The sequence below is a fragment of the Danio rerio genome, chromosome 18 (genome assembly GCF_052040795.2).
Source record: "Danio rerio strain M-AB ecotype USA chromosome 18, GRCz13ab, whole genome shotgun sequence".
NCBI lineage: Eukaryota > Metazoa > Chordata > Actinopteri > Cypriniformes > Danionidae > Danio > Danio rerio.
This window is the reverse complement of record NC_141038.1, coordinates 36,029,676-36,046,676: the sequence shown is the minus strand read 5'-3', so window position 1 is coordinate 36,046,676 and position 17,001 is coordinate 36,029,676. Positions and strand designations below refer to the sequence as shown.

Below are 17,001 nucleotides of genomic sequence, written 5' to 3'. Positions count from 1 at the left end.
TGTAACAAATGCTGCAGGTGAGTGGTCATTCACAAAAACTGGCCTAAGCTGCAATCAGTGATGGGCAGGAAAAACTTCTGAAGCCACTTGAAAAAGTACAATAGTCATGTATATATATATATATATATATATATATATATATATATATATATATATATATATATATATATATATATATATATATATATGTGTGTGTGTGTGTGTGTGTGTGTGTGTGTGTGTGTGTGTGTGTACTATTAATCACATTTAAAAGACTAAAACTTGTAATTTTGGCTATTCAAATGCAAAATTAATACAAAAGCAAGACAAAAACTATTTAAATTCAAAATATAATTGTTTATTAGAATTTGTGTTTAACTTGTAACACAGATTTCTTCATGTAAACAACAAACCCACAATAAACCATCAAGATCCTGGCTTGACAGCCATATTTATTACAGAAATTAAAACAGGCATGTTAGTGCCATTTGAATTTCAAACAATCAATGCCAATAAAGAAAAAAAAAATATTTCCAAGTTAAACTCTAAGTGGACTGCAAAAAAAATGCCAAAATACAGGCATTGCAGACATGGAAAATGGAAAGTTATAATAATAATAATAATAATAATAGTAATAATAATAATAAAGTATTGAATACAGACAGTTGTACTCATTGTAAAGTTGTATTGCTGTGAGTTGAGAATATTAATTATAAAGTAGAAACTATTTTTCTCAGTCCTTTACATTCATGTATTTGCTAAGACTAGGAGTATCCCGCAAATGCACTCTCCACCGCATCACTCCTAGCTCTTCAGGTAAGTCACACGCAATTCAATTCAATTCAGCTTTATTTGTATAGCGCTTTTACAATATAGATTGTGTCAAAGCAGCTTCACATAAATGGTCATAGTAACTGGAACAGTGTGGTTCAGGTTTTAGTGTTTTAGTTCAGTTCAGTTTAGCTCAGTTCAGTGTGATTTAATCATTACTGAGAGTTCAAACACTGAAGAGCCAATTCATCGATGCGTAGCTCTACCAATCCTGAACCATGCGAGGCAGTGGCGACAGCGGAGAGGGAAAAAAAACTTCACCTGATGGGAGTGAAGAAAAAAAACCTTGAGGGAACCAGACTCAGTTGGGCACGACCATTTTAATTTCTCCGCTGGCCAAAAGTCTTGTGCAGAGCTTCATTCGCTGTGGTTAAGGCTGGAAGATGGCCTCAGCGAAGGCTCGTCTGTCCCTGGAACGTCGCTGGAATCAGACTCATGTTCTCCACTCCCCACGACCATCAGCGCAGCAGCAGCTCAGGATATGGCCTGGTCCCCGATATGGAATCCTTGGGATCATCACGTCGCTGGTCTTGGATCCAATCAGTGACTCCGCATAATCTGAGGACCTCGGGATGAGTATCCCCAGGTGAAAATAGAGAATAAAGAGAATAATTAGCGTAGCTGCTGTTCATAGTGTATATAAGCAAGATGCAGAAGCCAGTGTGGAACCCGCTAGTTGATGCATTGAGTGTATGCTTTACTAAACAGATAGGTCTTTAATCTAGTTTTGAACTGGGAGAGTGTGTCTGAGCCTCGGACGTTATCAGGAAGGCTATTCCAGAGTGTAGGAGCCATGAAAGAGAAGGCTCGACCTCCTTTACTTGATTTTGCTATTCTAGGTACTACCAGAAGCCCTGAGTTTTGAGATCTTAAAGAGCAAGTTGGTTTGTAGCGAGACAGAAGGTTGGCTAGATAAACAGGAGCTAGATTATTTAGAGCTTTATAGGTGAGAAGTAATATTTTAAATTCAATACGAAACTTAACAGGCAGCCAGTGTGAGGAGGATAAAATTGGGGTTATATGATCGTATTTTCTAGACCTGGTCAGAACTCTGGCTGCTGCATTTTGTACTAATTGAAGTTTGTTAATAGAGGATGCTGAGCAGCCAGCAAATAGAGCATTACAGTAATCCAGTCTCGAAGTCATAAAAGCATGGACTAGCTTTTCTGCATCTGAGATGGATAGCATATTTCGTAATTTAGCGATATTTCTCAGATGAAAGAAGGCAGTTTTTGTGACATGGGATATATGGTTTTTAAAAGTTAGATTGCTGTCTAATATGACACCCAGATCTTTTATAGTAGAGCTAAAACTAACTTTGTATCCCTCTAATTGTAAATTGAGTTGCGAGATCAATTGAGTTGCAAGATCACTCTCCCCCACCGCTCTTCAGTTACGTCGCATGCGCACAGGCCTCTACTTAGATTCGTCGCTCACTCAAGCCCTGACACCCCTCAACGGGCCTGACAGACACACACACACACACAGACAGACACACACACAACACGCTTGAGCGACTCCCTACTGATTGAACACGCATGATCGCGTTGCTAAATGCTAGTTGCTAAAACCAAGCCATAGATATATACATTAGATATCGCATAGCGACCCTGAGCATGCGTCAATAGTGCCGCCACATTGGTACAGTGCTCCCAGGACGAGTGTCATTCAACCGCATTAGTCATGAAGGTGTTATTACGTGAAGATGTGGGACTAGCACTGTCTACATGTGTAGTAACGAGCAAACAAAGAAAACAAAGTACAAAGGCAGAACATTTTATAGGTAATATTAAGGTTTTTTTTCTGTTTTTGTATGTTCTGAACTTTTGTGCTAATCAGGTAACGTTATTGATGATAACAGTCACTTACTGCATTCACCATACGGCAAAGCAGCTTCAACTCGCACTAAACACTCGGCTTATGCTAGTTTTGTTGAATAAAATCAGCAAACAATGCAAAAGAAATATGACAACGAGATGCTGCGCTGCCAGAAACTTGTATTATTGTCCGCTAACGTTAGTGAAAGAGTCGTTCGGGAGATTCATTCACAAACGAATCACTCCCTCCGTCAGTATGAGAAGTGAAAGCAGGAGAGGAGGTGTGTTTCAGGACACGAATTAAGTTAGATTAAATTTAACAGGGAGGGTGAATAGTACATTTCTGTAATTAGAAAAAAATTACATACTAACATCCAGGAAAACTCCCGATCATAGATATATGTGTATATCTCTGGCTTTGGATGGCCACAGTCCTCCACTGTACCTTGGTCCCGCATTCATTTCAAAGGAGCGGTACCCTGTAGCAAGATGGCGGCGCTATTGACGCATTCCATCCAATAGACAACAATAGGCCAGGCGACATTTAGTGTACATATCTATGAAACTAAGCGTTCTTACGTATGCCTATATTTCACAAGGATTTTGACACAACAACGTGAAGTAAACGCTTTTGTTGCGTTTAATGAGGAAACACGTTAAACTTAATGAAACATTGGAGGGCTCATGCTGAAAGGCAGAGTCTTTGACAGCTCGCGACTTCACCAGAGACTTTCTGAGAACATTTACATGAGACACCAATTCTCTGATTTTAATATGATTAAGATAATACTCTTATTAAGAGTCCACTGTGTAAGCAGCGATTTGATTACCTCAAAGGAACACCAAGTCACGAAATTCTGAGGTTTTTCTTTCCGTTCACCATGCGGTATCAAATTACATTAAAACAAAAGTCGAAATTTCAAAATGAAACATCCCAACTTGCATGAAACTCTGGAGAGCCTGGTGATGCCACATTAATTGTTTTAAACTAAAACTTGCCTTCAAAAACTGCTTCCTTGATCTTATACATATTTCTTTGGATGTTGAACACACGTCTACCACAATAGGAAGTAAAAAAAAAAAAACCCTGCAACTGCGTTAATTGCGTAATTTTTTTTTTATTTTAATGTGTTAATTATTTAAAACTGATTGCATGCGTTAACGCACTAATTTTGTCAGCACTAATATATATATATATATATATATATATATATATATATATATATATATATATATATATATATATATATATATATATATATAGGGGTGTAACGATACACAAAAGGCACGGTTCGGTTCGGTTCACGGTTTTGGAGCCTCGGTTCGGTACGGTTCGGTTTCTGTTTGCTGTGGGGTTAGGGTTGATGTCATGTTAACAGCAATGCTAAGGGACAATTTACTTAATAAAAAGAACATCTTAACTTTTTCTTTATTAACTTTGTCATCGCATTTTTAGTACAGTCAGGATACCCGAGTAAACAACTAGAATTAAATAAATACCTCCAATATAGACTAGTCAGAAAAAAAACTATTCTCTTTAGTGCAGCCATCTTAACTAAGTAAACTAAAATTAAATAAATAACTGCAGTGTAGACTAGTGAAAGATCTTCTTCAAAAACACCATAATATCCACATTCTCCGATGAGAGACTTGATCTCTGTGCAGACACAGACGCTCATTTTTGATTATATGGTTTCATTTAGATAGATAGGTTTCCGTTTAAATTGACGAAAAATATACATATAATGTGTTTGTAAAGTGTTTTTTCATGACATATTCACCAGTAAAATATATTGCGGTTGTGTCTGAAACTAATGTTAGGGTTGTAGCCGGCTGTATGTTTGCCTCCCGATCTCTCTCTCTCTCCCGCTCCCTCTATGCCGGTCATTTATGTAGGTCCGCCTACATGACAGCTGATGCCTGTCATTTCTGTAGGTCCGCCTTTTTGACAGCTGATTGGTCAGGAGACCGATCTATCATCATTTGGTGACGCAGCGCGGGAATGTAAAAAGCATGTCAAGAAGAGCGGGAGAGAGAGCGCTTTTTCCTTTGATCTCGTTTTTCGTGTATTTTTCTGACATGATTATGATTTTCGTTGTTTTTGCTTAACTTTCGTTTGGGTAAAATTATTTTGCATTACTTTTGCCCACTTTAAGAAATTTTGTGAGGTTTGTACATTTTTATTTCAATTGATTCGTATATTATCCGCTCCTTCCCGACAATATAGCTGTATCTCCTCAAGTTCAGTCTTAGTGTAAGGTGGATAGGGAAATGTCATACGATTTCCATTTTGCAAACACGTAGAAAATGTCATCAGGTAAGAGGTGAAGGTCATCTTTGTTTATTTTATTCAGTATATGGAAGAATGCGGCACACGGCGCTGAAGACCTTTTTTTCCTTTTCATCAGTTTTAGCGAGGTAAGAGGGGTTATTCATGAGTTAGAATTGTTTTATTATATTTATTTCTTTTGTTTGTCTTCACTATCACCCCCTTACACCCTCACATTGTGAAATTACCACACTTTTTAAATGTTTTTCCCTACAAGTAAGTTTCGTGAAACAGTTGAGACAGACAGGCAGGCGCTTTGTCTACGACACGAATTCTATTCCTGTACTCAACTGGAAAACCAAAATGTTTCCACACAGATGACTTAAATGTGTCTGGGGGATCTGCAATCTCAGTACTATGTGAAGCAGCCATCCTGCGTCCAGTAGTAACGAGTGTGATGCTTACTCAAGTCACATGACATATTATGCACTAAAATACTAACTTTAGAATATAATATTTAGAACAAATCCTCATCATTACTAAAACAATTTAATCAAATATGATATTAAAGATGTGTTTAAATAAGTTCAATTAGTTAAAGACAAGTGATGTCAACCTCAACAATGGGCAGCAGGGGGCGTGAGAGTACCGCGGTACGCCACGAGAGTTTTGCGATACGTATCGTGGTTGGTGTATCGCGATATTTCGGTTCGGTTTTAATATCGTTACACCCCTAATATATATATATATATATATATATATATATATATATATATATATATATATATATTATTTTTTTTTTTTAGTGCGTTAACGCACGTGATTAATTTGAATGCAAATAACCCAGTTGCAATCTTTTTATTTCCTGTTGTGGCCGATGTGTGTTTAACGTGCAAAGAAATATGGATAAGATCACCAGGCTATCCATAGTTTCCTCCAGAGTTAATTTCGGGTGTTTCATTTCTTCATTTCATTTTATATTTTAACTGCAGTTCAGCAATTCACTTTCATTCATAAACATGTTGTTCATGCTCCCTGACAATTATTGGATGAAAATATGAAGTAACAGCTGCTGGAGTGCTGGTTTAATGGAATTTGAAACCGGTGGGTGGGGAACGGAAAATAAAACCTATGCATTTTGAGACTCAGGTTGTCCTTTAAGGCAATCAAAAATCGCTGTTTAGATAGTAGACTCTTAGGGTGCTTTCACATATGAAGTTCGCTACATTTGATCAGGACCAAGGGCAATAAATGATACATTGAAGCATTTTCTGCCGTCTTTGGGTCATTTTCACACCACACTGCTGGCTTTGGTCCGAACCAGATGAAAAGAACAAAAATACACTCATCTGACAAAATCCACATCACTCATTGGCAGTGGCGGCTGGTCAATAGGGGGCGCTGGGGCGCCGCCCCCCCTTCAAGTTAGCCTACTTTAATATGTTAATATTTATTATCACAAATATTAACAAAATAAATTGATTTAATGATAACACTCTACAGTTAGTCATACTAACATTTATTGAAAATAAAAAAAATGTATGAACAATATTTTTTCATATGTGTGCGGGGCGCCGGACTAATGAGTGTCTATGTAGATACACGAACTTTTGCAATACATGTGATATGACAAAAAGCTCTAATTGGCCCGTTTTAAATTGTCCTTGGGGCGCAGCACTCTGCGCCCCGAACCCGCCCATTTATGTTGTCAGAACGAATCATATTTGTTTTTATATGGTTGGCCTTATGTGATTGGACCATTCCCACTTGGACCTTTCACTTAGCAAGCAGCTCCTCAGTTAACTGACGACTATTAATCATAGTGGAAGCAAGTGCAATTTCTCGAAATGAAGGAAAATTCCGTTGTATCTTTGCAAAGATATCCATTCACAAGGCGTTTGGATGAAGAAAAAAAAAGAATCAAGGAGCTTGGACCAGATCGACCTTCCTTGCAAATTCAACAGCAGTCAAGTGATCGTGGGCGCGCGTACACTCGGGGCTTTTCCAGCACTTGTTATGACAAACGGAGCTGGCTGGCAGGTTGTGATGTAAGTCATGCCTTTTACTGTTTCCCGTGTTTGCTGTTTCAAAGTCCTGGCACCGAAACGTTGTGGAAAACAACAGGGGTTCGCGATTTAAAACACCTTTCTGAAAAGTGCAAGCGTCATGAAAGTAGCCGAAGCCATCTTGACAACGCTATGAGGCTCCAGTTTTTTGGGAAGCTTAGCATTGCCCAACAGCTAGATGAGGGCTACAGGATTGGCATTAGAAGGCACAATGAAGAGGTTAGGAAAAATAGACACATCCTGTCTAGAATAATAGACTGTGTTAAATTTTTTGGTGCGTTTGAGCTGGCTTTGCGTGGCCATGATGAGAGCGAGAGCTCGGATAACCCCGGTATCTTCCGTGGCCTGGTCGATTTTGTTGCTTCCCTTGACGGAGTTTTAAAAGAGCACCTCGACAATGCCACTGTGTTTAAGGGAACTTCAAAAACCGTGCAGAACGAGCTGTTGGACTGTATGTTGTCTGTTGTGAGGGAACACATAATTGAAGAGGCACAGAGCAGCAAATTTCTCTCAATCCAGGCCGACGAGACCACCGATATTTCCACACAGTGTCAACTTGTGCTTGTGTTGCGGTACATTGACTCAAAAAACAACGTACAGGAGAGATTTTTTGAGTTTATTCCTCTGCGTTCAAGTACAGCTGATTCCATCTCCACAGTACTTAAAGAACGTCTTTCTGTCATCCTTCCTGGGGATCAAAAGAATAAACTCATCTCGCAAGCGTATGATAGAGCCAGCGTGATGAGGGGTGCCACGGCAGGTGTTCAAAAAAAAATCCAAGATGTGTACCCAAATGCCCATTACATCCACTGCTATGCACATCAACTCAACCTAATAATGCAACAGGCCACTTCTAACATTTCCAAAGTGAGAATTTTTTTTTCTGACCTTGGAGGATTTTCCAGCTTTTTTTCAAGTTCACCCAAACGCACAGACGTCCTTGATAAAGTAGTGGCCCATAGACTACCAACATCAAGCAATGTTAGGTGGAATTTCCACAGCCGTGCCATCAATACAGTGTTTGAGCACAGATAGGACCTCATGCGCTGTTTTCAAACATATCGAGACTCGGGGGACTTTGACCCTGTTGCTGTCAGAGAGGCAGGAGCCTTTGCCATGCTGCTGGAGAATCAGGATTTTAATTTTTTCTTGCGACTTTTCCACAACATCATGCCACATGTGGACATCCTTTATGCCAAACTCCAGAAGAAGGACATCGATTCAGTCCACATCAGGGGGAGCATCCAGCAATTCCAGCAGGACATACAGAAGATCAGGTAGTTGCTGTTTTTTTTGTTTTGGATTTATTATGATTATTACTAATATTATTATTATTATTATTATTCATACACTTTCTTATTCCTTTACAGAAATTCTCTCCATTCCCTGGTTGACCAATGCAGTGAAGGTGGTTTTCAACAGAAGAGGCGGCGGTCCCTCAGTCCAGAGGTTCATGAACAGATAGCAGCAGAAGTGAGTTTTTATTTTAATCAAAATAAGTCATTACAAACAAGCTAAACTGTATTGTTTAATTACCTTCTATGGGAACTTGTAAATATCCTTTTCATTGATTTTAAGATAAAAATAATAATAGAGCAATTCCCTTCAAATGTTAACCTTTTCATGAAAAAAATTAAGTTCTCAACAAAATACCGAAACTGTTTCTGTGTTTTTTGTTTGTGTGTGTGTGTGTAAGCAAGTATTTTACAGTTCTTTAGACATACTCAAATGTCTCTGTCAATGTTTTTAAATTTTTTTATTTATTTACCCAAGTCACATAAAAGGCAATTTCACATCCGTCACACTCATAATACAGAGGTGTCAAATCCATAACTAAGCTTTTTCCTCATAAATGAAAAATTATCAAATAAAATCAATCATGTTTGTTTTATAGAAGAAAAAAAACCCTTAACCTCCTGCTTAGCATTATTTTGGGGGGTTTTGCAGTTTAACAGACAGAATTTCTATTAGGCCTGTTGTATACTGCAAACTCACAGACTTCTTTTAGTTACATCCATAACTCCTTTGTTTATTTTCCTCTTTTAAAGTACAAAACATGTTTACAGATTGATATTAAGCTGATCTTATAGCTACGTGGTCAGTAGTTTTGGAAAATATAAACAGATATTTCAATATAATGTTAACATACTTTCTCTGTGAATTTATGTTTTGAGTTTTTACTGCAAATGCCACATCCATAATGCTGGAACTGCTCAATAATAATTTGAGGAGTAATAATATTGTAGTCACCAAAACATTTACTCAGAGATAGTAAATGAAACAATACAGTTTAATTTGTTGCAAGCACACTGGCTTGTTTATATGATACAATGACCAGGTCTTTTTCAAATAGGAGTCTTTAAGTGTCTCATTATAGAAGCATTATATAAAAATAGTTGATAAGAATTTTGAATCTAAGTGTTGTTGATTTATAAGCTGGGAATAGTGGGCTGTATAAAACTATGATAAATGTAAATGCATTTTTATGACTAGGTGATCTTCTTAAACGTATATACTCTTTAAACTATTATCTAAAATGATTTGTTATTCTTCAGTTTCTTCTAGAGGAGCTTGACATGTTTACTAAGAATGAATGTGTTTATGAGGTTTTGAGAAAGTATGAATTTAACCACTACAACTGGTCTGCCTTTATAACTCAACCTGGTTATTTTAATGTAGCAGTTGAAATTGACACATAATTACATCATTTTTGTCTTTATCCTTTAGGTCTGTGATACCATACTCACACACACACTGGAGCGGTTCTCCTTCACAGACCACCTCGTTAGTGCCACATTGCTGCAGGCAGACAGGTTTGAGCAGTATACAGTAGCTTTTCCAGAAGATGCACTTAGCAGGACTCTGAAAGCCTATTCTGTGCTCGATGGAAGTAAGCTAAAGACAGAGCTCAGTCTCATCTACTCCAAGGATGAGTTCAGAGCCTGTTGTGGTGCTTTGGACCTACTCCAGCTGTTTATGGAGAACAATCTTGAGGAAGTCTTTTCAGAGACTGTAACTTTCCTAAAGATTCTGGTAACTATGCCTATGACCACAGCAGAAGCTGAGAGGTGCTTCTCAACTTTGAAAAGAATAAAAACTTTTCTGAGAAACAGCATGACCCAAGAGAGGCTGAATGCATTGGCCATGCTGTCAATAGAGAAGAGACTAGTGACTGAGATGACTGACTTCAACCAAAAGGTCATTGAGAAATTTGCAAGCCAGAAAGAAAGGAGAGCAAAATTTATTTTCAAGTAGTGCTACTGGCCAGTGATTAGGCAACATCTATGTGTGTCTGTGCATGTGTTTATTGATTACTTCATTACTGATAATAAACCTAAATTGAACTAAAATTTTCTGATTTATGAAGCATTTGTTGTATGCTTTAGTCATATTTTTGTTTTTTCATACATCACCTGATAAATGGCTTTTACACTGTTGCATTACCAACCGTTAGGTCAGTTCTGGTGTTTGCGCCCCCCCACATTTTTTTAGCACCAGCCGCCACTGCTCATTGGCCAGATGATGTTGAACATAATTCCTAAACTGCTTATCGATTGGTCAGAATTTATGTGCCGGAAAATGTCAATGAACTCCTCCAAGTAAACAAAATGTCAGGCAAAAAATGTTGCTTTTTACTATTTAGGGAAGACTGTTCTGACTGATTGTATCCCTGGCCATAGTATACTACATAGTTTGCATACATCACTTTAGAAAAACTATACATTTTAAGAATGAAGCACGGCTGCGGCTGGAAAACAATGTTTTAATGCATCGCACGTCACTTCAGAAGAAGCCGTGAATTAATTTGACTAAACTGCGACATGGTCATCTTGCGGAAATATTACCAACGATCCATCAGGTAACACTTTCCCTCTTTCGGTTGGTAAAGCGCTGTCAATAAATATTTTTCTCCGTATCCCATAATGCACAGCGCATCGTCCTACAGCAGCTGGATTAGTCCAAAAGGGGCAGTACTTTTTTTCGGTTGGGCCTATTTTAGTACGAATCATATTCTCACCGCAAACTAACTGCTACAGGGTTCGTTTGAAAGCGTACCGAGACCACCTCTTCCAGCACGTCTCGGTACGCTTTATTGGTCCGCTTTTGGTGCGCACATGAGTATGATTGCTGCATTCACACCTGCCCAAACGAACCGCACCAAGAGGGAAAACGAACTCTAGTGTGATGCAAACAAACTAAATTTGGCAGGTGTGAAAGCCCCCTTACCCATTACCGTAATCATCGAAGTATTGGTGTCCATATTATTGTACTCAGTAAAAGTGCCAGATGATGTCACAAGCTGTCAAAGACAGCCCATTTATCTGCCTTTAAGTTGATTCCAGCACCCTCAAATGTTTCATGGTAACACTTTACAATAACAGTAAATAAATAATGATGTATTAATATGTAAACTAAACATTACTTTATTATGAATTAATGACGAGTTAAGGTATGCACTAATCATGAATTAACTTTTTCTAGAACATGAGTTCATGTGTAAATAATGACTACCTTAATTACTTTTTAGTACATGCTGTTAATTAATGTATTAATTAACATTTAAGTTTAAGCTAAATGTAACCAACATGAACTCATGAGCTGTTAATGTATAATTATGTCATGACTTTACTCAGAGGGGCACATTACTATTAACTCATCCTTAACTACTCATGAACTCCTGTTCATGTTGATGTTGACAGAACACTTTTCTATTGTTGTTTAGTGTAAACTCACTAGTTGGACGTGCATAAGGAGTTCATGAGTAGTTAAGAATCGGTTAATGATGATGTGCCCCTCCAAGTGAAGTCACAACATAATTATACATTAACATATCATGAGTTCATCATGGTAAATTAGGCATAAACTAGTGTGGTAACATTCATGTACTAAAAAGTAATTAAGGTAGCCATCATTCACACATGAACTCATGTGAATCATGTTGTAGTTAAAGTTAATTCATGATTAGTGCATACCTTAACTCATCATTAATTCATTAAAAAAATATGTTTTGTGTACATATTAATACATCATTATTCATGTACTATTGTAAAATGTTACCTGTTTCATTAAGTTTGACGCGTTTCCCCTCTACACGCAACTTTTGTAAATCGCCTGCTTCATGTTGCTGTGTCAGAATCCCTGCTTGTAATATACAGCCTTACTTTAGAATACTTAGGTTAAGCAAATTTGATGAATGCAATCGTGCGTATTGATGAATCTGCCACTTCTCTACAATCGCTGAAAAATGTATTAGTAATACTAAACTTTCCTTCTGCCCTAATGATATCATCCACCCTGAATTTATAAAACAAATCATTCACACTGTTGACCAAAACTTGACTTCCTTTTTCAATAAGTGCCTCTCTACTGGCTCTTTTCCCAATGAACTTAAAATGGCCACTGTCACTCCTCTTTTCAAAAAGCCTTCACTGGATCCCTATATTCTGAATAATTTTCGCCCTATGTCTGTCTTACCATTCTAAGATTTTAGAAAAAATTAAACTCGATCAACTGCAATCGTTTTTAAAAAGCAACTATATCACTGAAATTTTTCAGTCGGCGTTTAAAATGGCTCATAGCACTGAAACAGCCCTCCTCAGAGTGTTGATCACTCTTTTCTGCTGTCCAGATTAGAGTCAGTTGTGGGCTTGAAAGGCATAGTCCTTAAGTGGTTTAAGTCTTTTCTTTCTGAAAGAAAGTTTTCAGTTAAATTAGGTTTCTCATCCTCATTTGCTGATCTCACTTGTGGCCTCCCTCAAGGCTCAGGCTTAGCTCCCTCACTATTTTTCATTATATATGCTTTCGCTAGGGGCCATTCTAAGAAGTCATGGGGTGGCTTTCCATTTTAATGCTGATGACACCCAGGTTCACTTAGCTATAAAGAGGGATGACCCTCTCGCACTTAGTACCTTACTAAGTTGCTTAAGCCTAGTTCACACTACAGGATTTTAAACATCAGCAGATCGCTGTGCCGTTCACACTACATGACTTGACTTTGTGTCTTAATCTCTTTGGTGTTCACACTAGGCAACACTCTGTGAATGATCCACAAGAGGGGGGTCACACACTACATGATCTGACAACAACTCATTCCCCAACAGCTCATTCAAGCTACCAAACCACAGCCCATGAAATTTTGAGGGAGGAGTCATCAGAAAAAGCTGAACACTACTGGCTGCTTGTGTGCTGATTACATCACTGACAGCGTTTCAAGCTTTGGAGAAATCATTTAAAAACATTGTCAAATCAGCTGATTTATCAGTGGATTAATCACTCATCTGCAAGGTTCGAGTGGATAGATACACAGAGAGTTTTTAATTTTTGTAATTGTATAACTCTTTGAAATAAAACTAACAAATAACACCCTGCCGTTTTCTAACTATCAGTGTATTTCTTTCTGACATTGTTGTATATATTTTTTTATTACAAAACAATAAAGAACTGAGCATTTCTGCCTTAAATTACCATATTGGTCAAAATGACTGCATGCATGTCTGATACGTTTCGTGACTTTAAATATGTGTGCTTTTTTTTGCCAAGCAACTTCCTGCTAACATAACCAAAACTTTCTGATGTCAAAAACATCAATTTACTTCAGATATCTTTCAAAACAGCATATTCTGTGATGCGAAATAGCTCCTGTTTGAAAGTGAAAATGAAAGCCAAGACCTTTGCATGTTCTAGTATCTTAACCACATATTTATAGGCTGTATTACCAAAAAAAATTATACTTTTAGGGTAATGGTGTCATTAAATATGATCCCAGACATTCAAAGCTTAATTTTAATATCTCAATAATAGCTTTGAATGTAAATATGTTGTGACAATATGGCGTTTTATATGAGAACGGTCAGAATGAGCAGTATGGTAATTCTAATAGTTACAGAATTCTAGTTCCACTGTTAATATACCCTACTCTCATGTCTGTGTTAACACAAAATGAAGCGAGGGCGTTGATGCCCATTCTGACCAATCACAGATGTTTCTGTTGAGCTCCTGAGCACACAGGCATTCAGCTCATGCTGATATGCTCTCTCATTGGCTGCAGCTCCTCACTACATCGGACCACACGTGGGGTTGAGTTGGCCGACTGCTCTGGAATATTTAGCATGCTAAATGTTGGATTTCCGTCTGCGAGGTGTCGGCGACACGTCAGCGAGCCTCGTTGATGCGTTGTTCAGTAGTTCACACATAAATCACAGCCCGATCTGTCGGCGAGCTCGTTAACTTACAAATCGGGCTCAAATCAGGCTTAAAATCTTCTAGTGTGAACTAGGCTTTAAATGAGATCAAAATCTGGATGTCCCCCATTTTTTATCATTAAATGAGAATAAAACAGAGGTGATTGTCTTTAGCCCTACTGATAACGTTCAGGCCTCTTGCCTAGATTTGGGCAGCTTATCTGCCTTCAGATCGCCCCGTGTCCGCAATCTGGGTGTCATCTTTGATAAGTCTTGAAACTCGGCAAACAAATCAATTGGCTCCAGTTTTTTATCAACTACATCTGCTGTCTAAAGTTAAACACTTTTTAAATCCCATCACTCTTAGAGATGGCTGCCCACGCATTCATTACATCACGGTTAGTGTACTGCAGTGCACTTTACTGTGGCATGTTAAAATCCCAGGTTTCTCGCCTTCAGTTGGTCCAAAATGCTGCTGCTATAGATTTTTTTTTTTTTTAATTATTATTATTATTATTATTTTGCGCTTTGCAAATTTATGTTTGCTTTTTTGGCAAAACTTTTTATGGGGCTGTGCTTACCAGTGATTCATTCTTATTGGCTCTTGAGATTTTGATTGGCAGTTTGTTGAACTAAAAGTGTTGTTTCAATGCTTGCAAAACATCCAAATAAGAGGTCTTGAGAATTGTGTACAAAGATATTATGTCCAGCTATAGGAAGGCTCTAAAATTTGGCAGGGCTGAGCACTTCTGTAAACTGATAGAAAATAACCGTAACAATCCTAGATTTTTAATTGATACTGCTGCTAAACTAACATATTATCAGTCATCATCAGAACAAATTTCCCAGTGATGGGATGCAGCTAGAAAGGCATCCAGTGAATAAAACATATGCTGGATAAGTTGGCGTTTCATTCATCAGACTAACGCCTGTTTCACACCGCAAGCGTCAGCGGCGCGTGAGCAGAGCGTGAGCAGCGCGTATGTCGAGCAGTAGCAGTACGCAGGCTTTGCCTTTCACACTAGCTGCGTCTGCAGCGCGCAGCTCTTCGGCAGCTGCTGCTGAGATTAACCTATCTGTCTATTCTATCTAGTTACCCATGTCTCTCTATATACAAATACACTTTTTAAACTTTTCATCTGCACCAAGGCCCCTCCTATGCTGTTTCATCAACCTGCAAATGTTTATTTTACAAATTTTATAGATCAAATAGTACTGTATGCTTCTCAAGAGAAGTGTCTACAGTCAGAAGACAATCGCCTGTGATATCATGTCATTTGTTTTTTGATTATCAGGTTGCTGTAGACCTAGTTATAATCATATTTATACAATATAGTTATAATGATATTTATACATGATCAAACTAGTGTTACTTTCTCCGCTTCAGTGATGTCCAGCGGCAGAATAAAAGCTCGTTAATTCATGCTCGTGCAGATGATGAGACGGACAAAAGTAATTAATGCATGCCATTCTTTTACTTATTTTCGTGTTGTCAGATTCACAGTGCAAACAGCTCCCGGTAGGAATAATTCGAGTGAACATATAACAAAGCCGATTAAAACTTTCTTGCTCTGCTCAGCTGCACAGAACACAGCGAGCTCACATAATCCAGCATGCGTGTCGCACTACACTACCCACAATACACTTCGCTATGGACTACAAATCCCGTAAATATTCTATTTCCCCTCTCCTACAACACTAGTGTGCAACTTAAGCAAAACTGATACTAAAATTGTTTTACATTCGGTTTTGTAGTTCGGGCCTAAATAAATGTTTGTTGCCGTTTTTCATCGTTTTAAGTTAATTTGAATGACTATATATAAACCATTTGACATTATTAACGCATTTATTGGGTAAAATTGCTACTTTTTACTGTCATTCAATGTGTTTTGGTCATTATCAATGCACTGTCACTTTAATTGAGCGTGAGCAGCGCGTCAAAAATAGACCCAGCGCCGAAACTATCGCTGCACTGCTGCTTCGGCGACGCTCACGCCTCGCACTGACGTGCTGCTGCTGCGTGCGGTATGAAAGCTCTAATCTGTTAACATGGACGCCGAAAACACACGCGCTGCTCACGCTCTGCTCACGCGCCGCTGACACTTGCGGTGTGAAACAGGCGTTAGCCTCTTTAAAATGAATGAATGAATCAGAACAAATTGACCCACGGCAAATTATTAATGATGAATTTATGATTTTTTTTAGTAATAAAATAGTCAGATTCAGACAGAAAATAGAAAATATTAAAGAAGATGTTCTGCACCATCTTATAATTTAGATTCATTAAATATTCCACTAAATCAAAATAATGTACAGTGCTTCAAGATCATAGGACAGGAAGAGCTAGATAAACTTATGAATATGTCTAAACCAGCTAATATGTATGTTAGACTCAATTCCAACAAAATTACTGAAAGTGTTGCTACCTGAAGTAAGAGAACCTCATCTTAATGTTGCCAACTCCTCTTTATCTTTAGTTTAACATTAGGCCATGTTCAAAATTCTTTCAAGCTAGCTGTATTTAAGCCTAATATTAAGAAACCACAACTGGATCCTAGCAACTAAGCTTATTATAGGCCTATTTCAAATCTTCCAATTATGTCTTCAATAGTTGAAAAAGCTGTTTCTGCGCAATTACGCTTCATTTTACAGATGAATGAAGCTTAATATGAGATGTTTTTGAAGTGTTTCTGTCACAGTATGGAAACTGTAATAGTAAAAGTAACCAAATATTTACCCTTAGCTGCTGACCAAGACTGCATCTTGTTACTACTTTTACAGACCTGAGTTCTGCTTACGACACTATTGATCATGATATTCTCATAGGTTGCATTGTTTCCTCTAGGTTTACATTTTTT

At 37.9% G+C, this 17,001-nt stretch overlaps 1 protein-coding gene across 1 annotated transcript; it reads left to right on the top strand.

Annotated features, from left to right (window-relative positions):
* Positions 1–8,003: 8,003 nt before the first annotated feature.
* Positions 8,004–10,312, top strand: LOC101882592 (zinc finger MYM-type protein 1). Its single transcript, XM_087293293.1, has 3 exons — positions 8,004–8,239; positions 8,333–8,435; positions 9,690–10,312. The coding sequence occupies exons 1-3, from the start codon at positions 8,004–8,006 to the stop codon at positions 10,215–10,217; spliced, it is 867 nt and encodes a 288-aa protein (XP_087149419.1). The 3' UTR covers positions 10,218–10,312.
* The last annotated feature ends 6,689 nt before the right edge of the window (positions 10,313–17,001 follow it).

Excerpts from the sequence above, each read along its gene's own strand:
- LOC101882592 (XM_087293293.1), top strand. The coding sequence starts at position 8,004 with ATGCGCTGTTTTCAAACATATCGAGACTCGGGGGACTTTGACCCTGTT. Across the intron at positions 8,240-8,332 it reads CAGGACATACAGAAGATCAG|AAATTCTCTCCATTCCCTGG; the intron begins GTAGTTGCTGTT and ends ATTCCTTTACAG. Across the intron at positions 8,436-9,689 it reads ATGAACAGATAGCAGCAGAA|GTCTGTGATACCATACTCAC; the intron begins GTGAGTTTTTAT and ends TTTATCCTTTAG.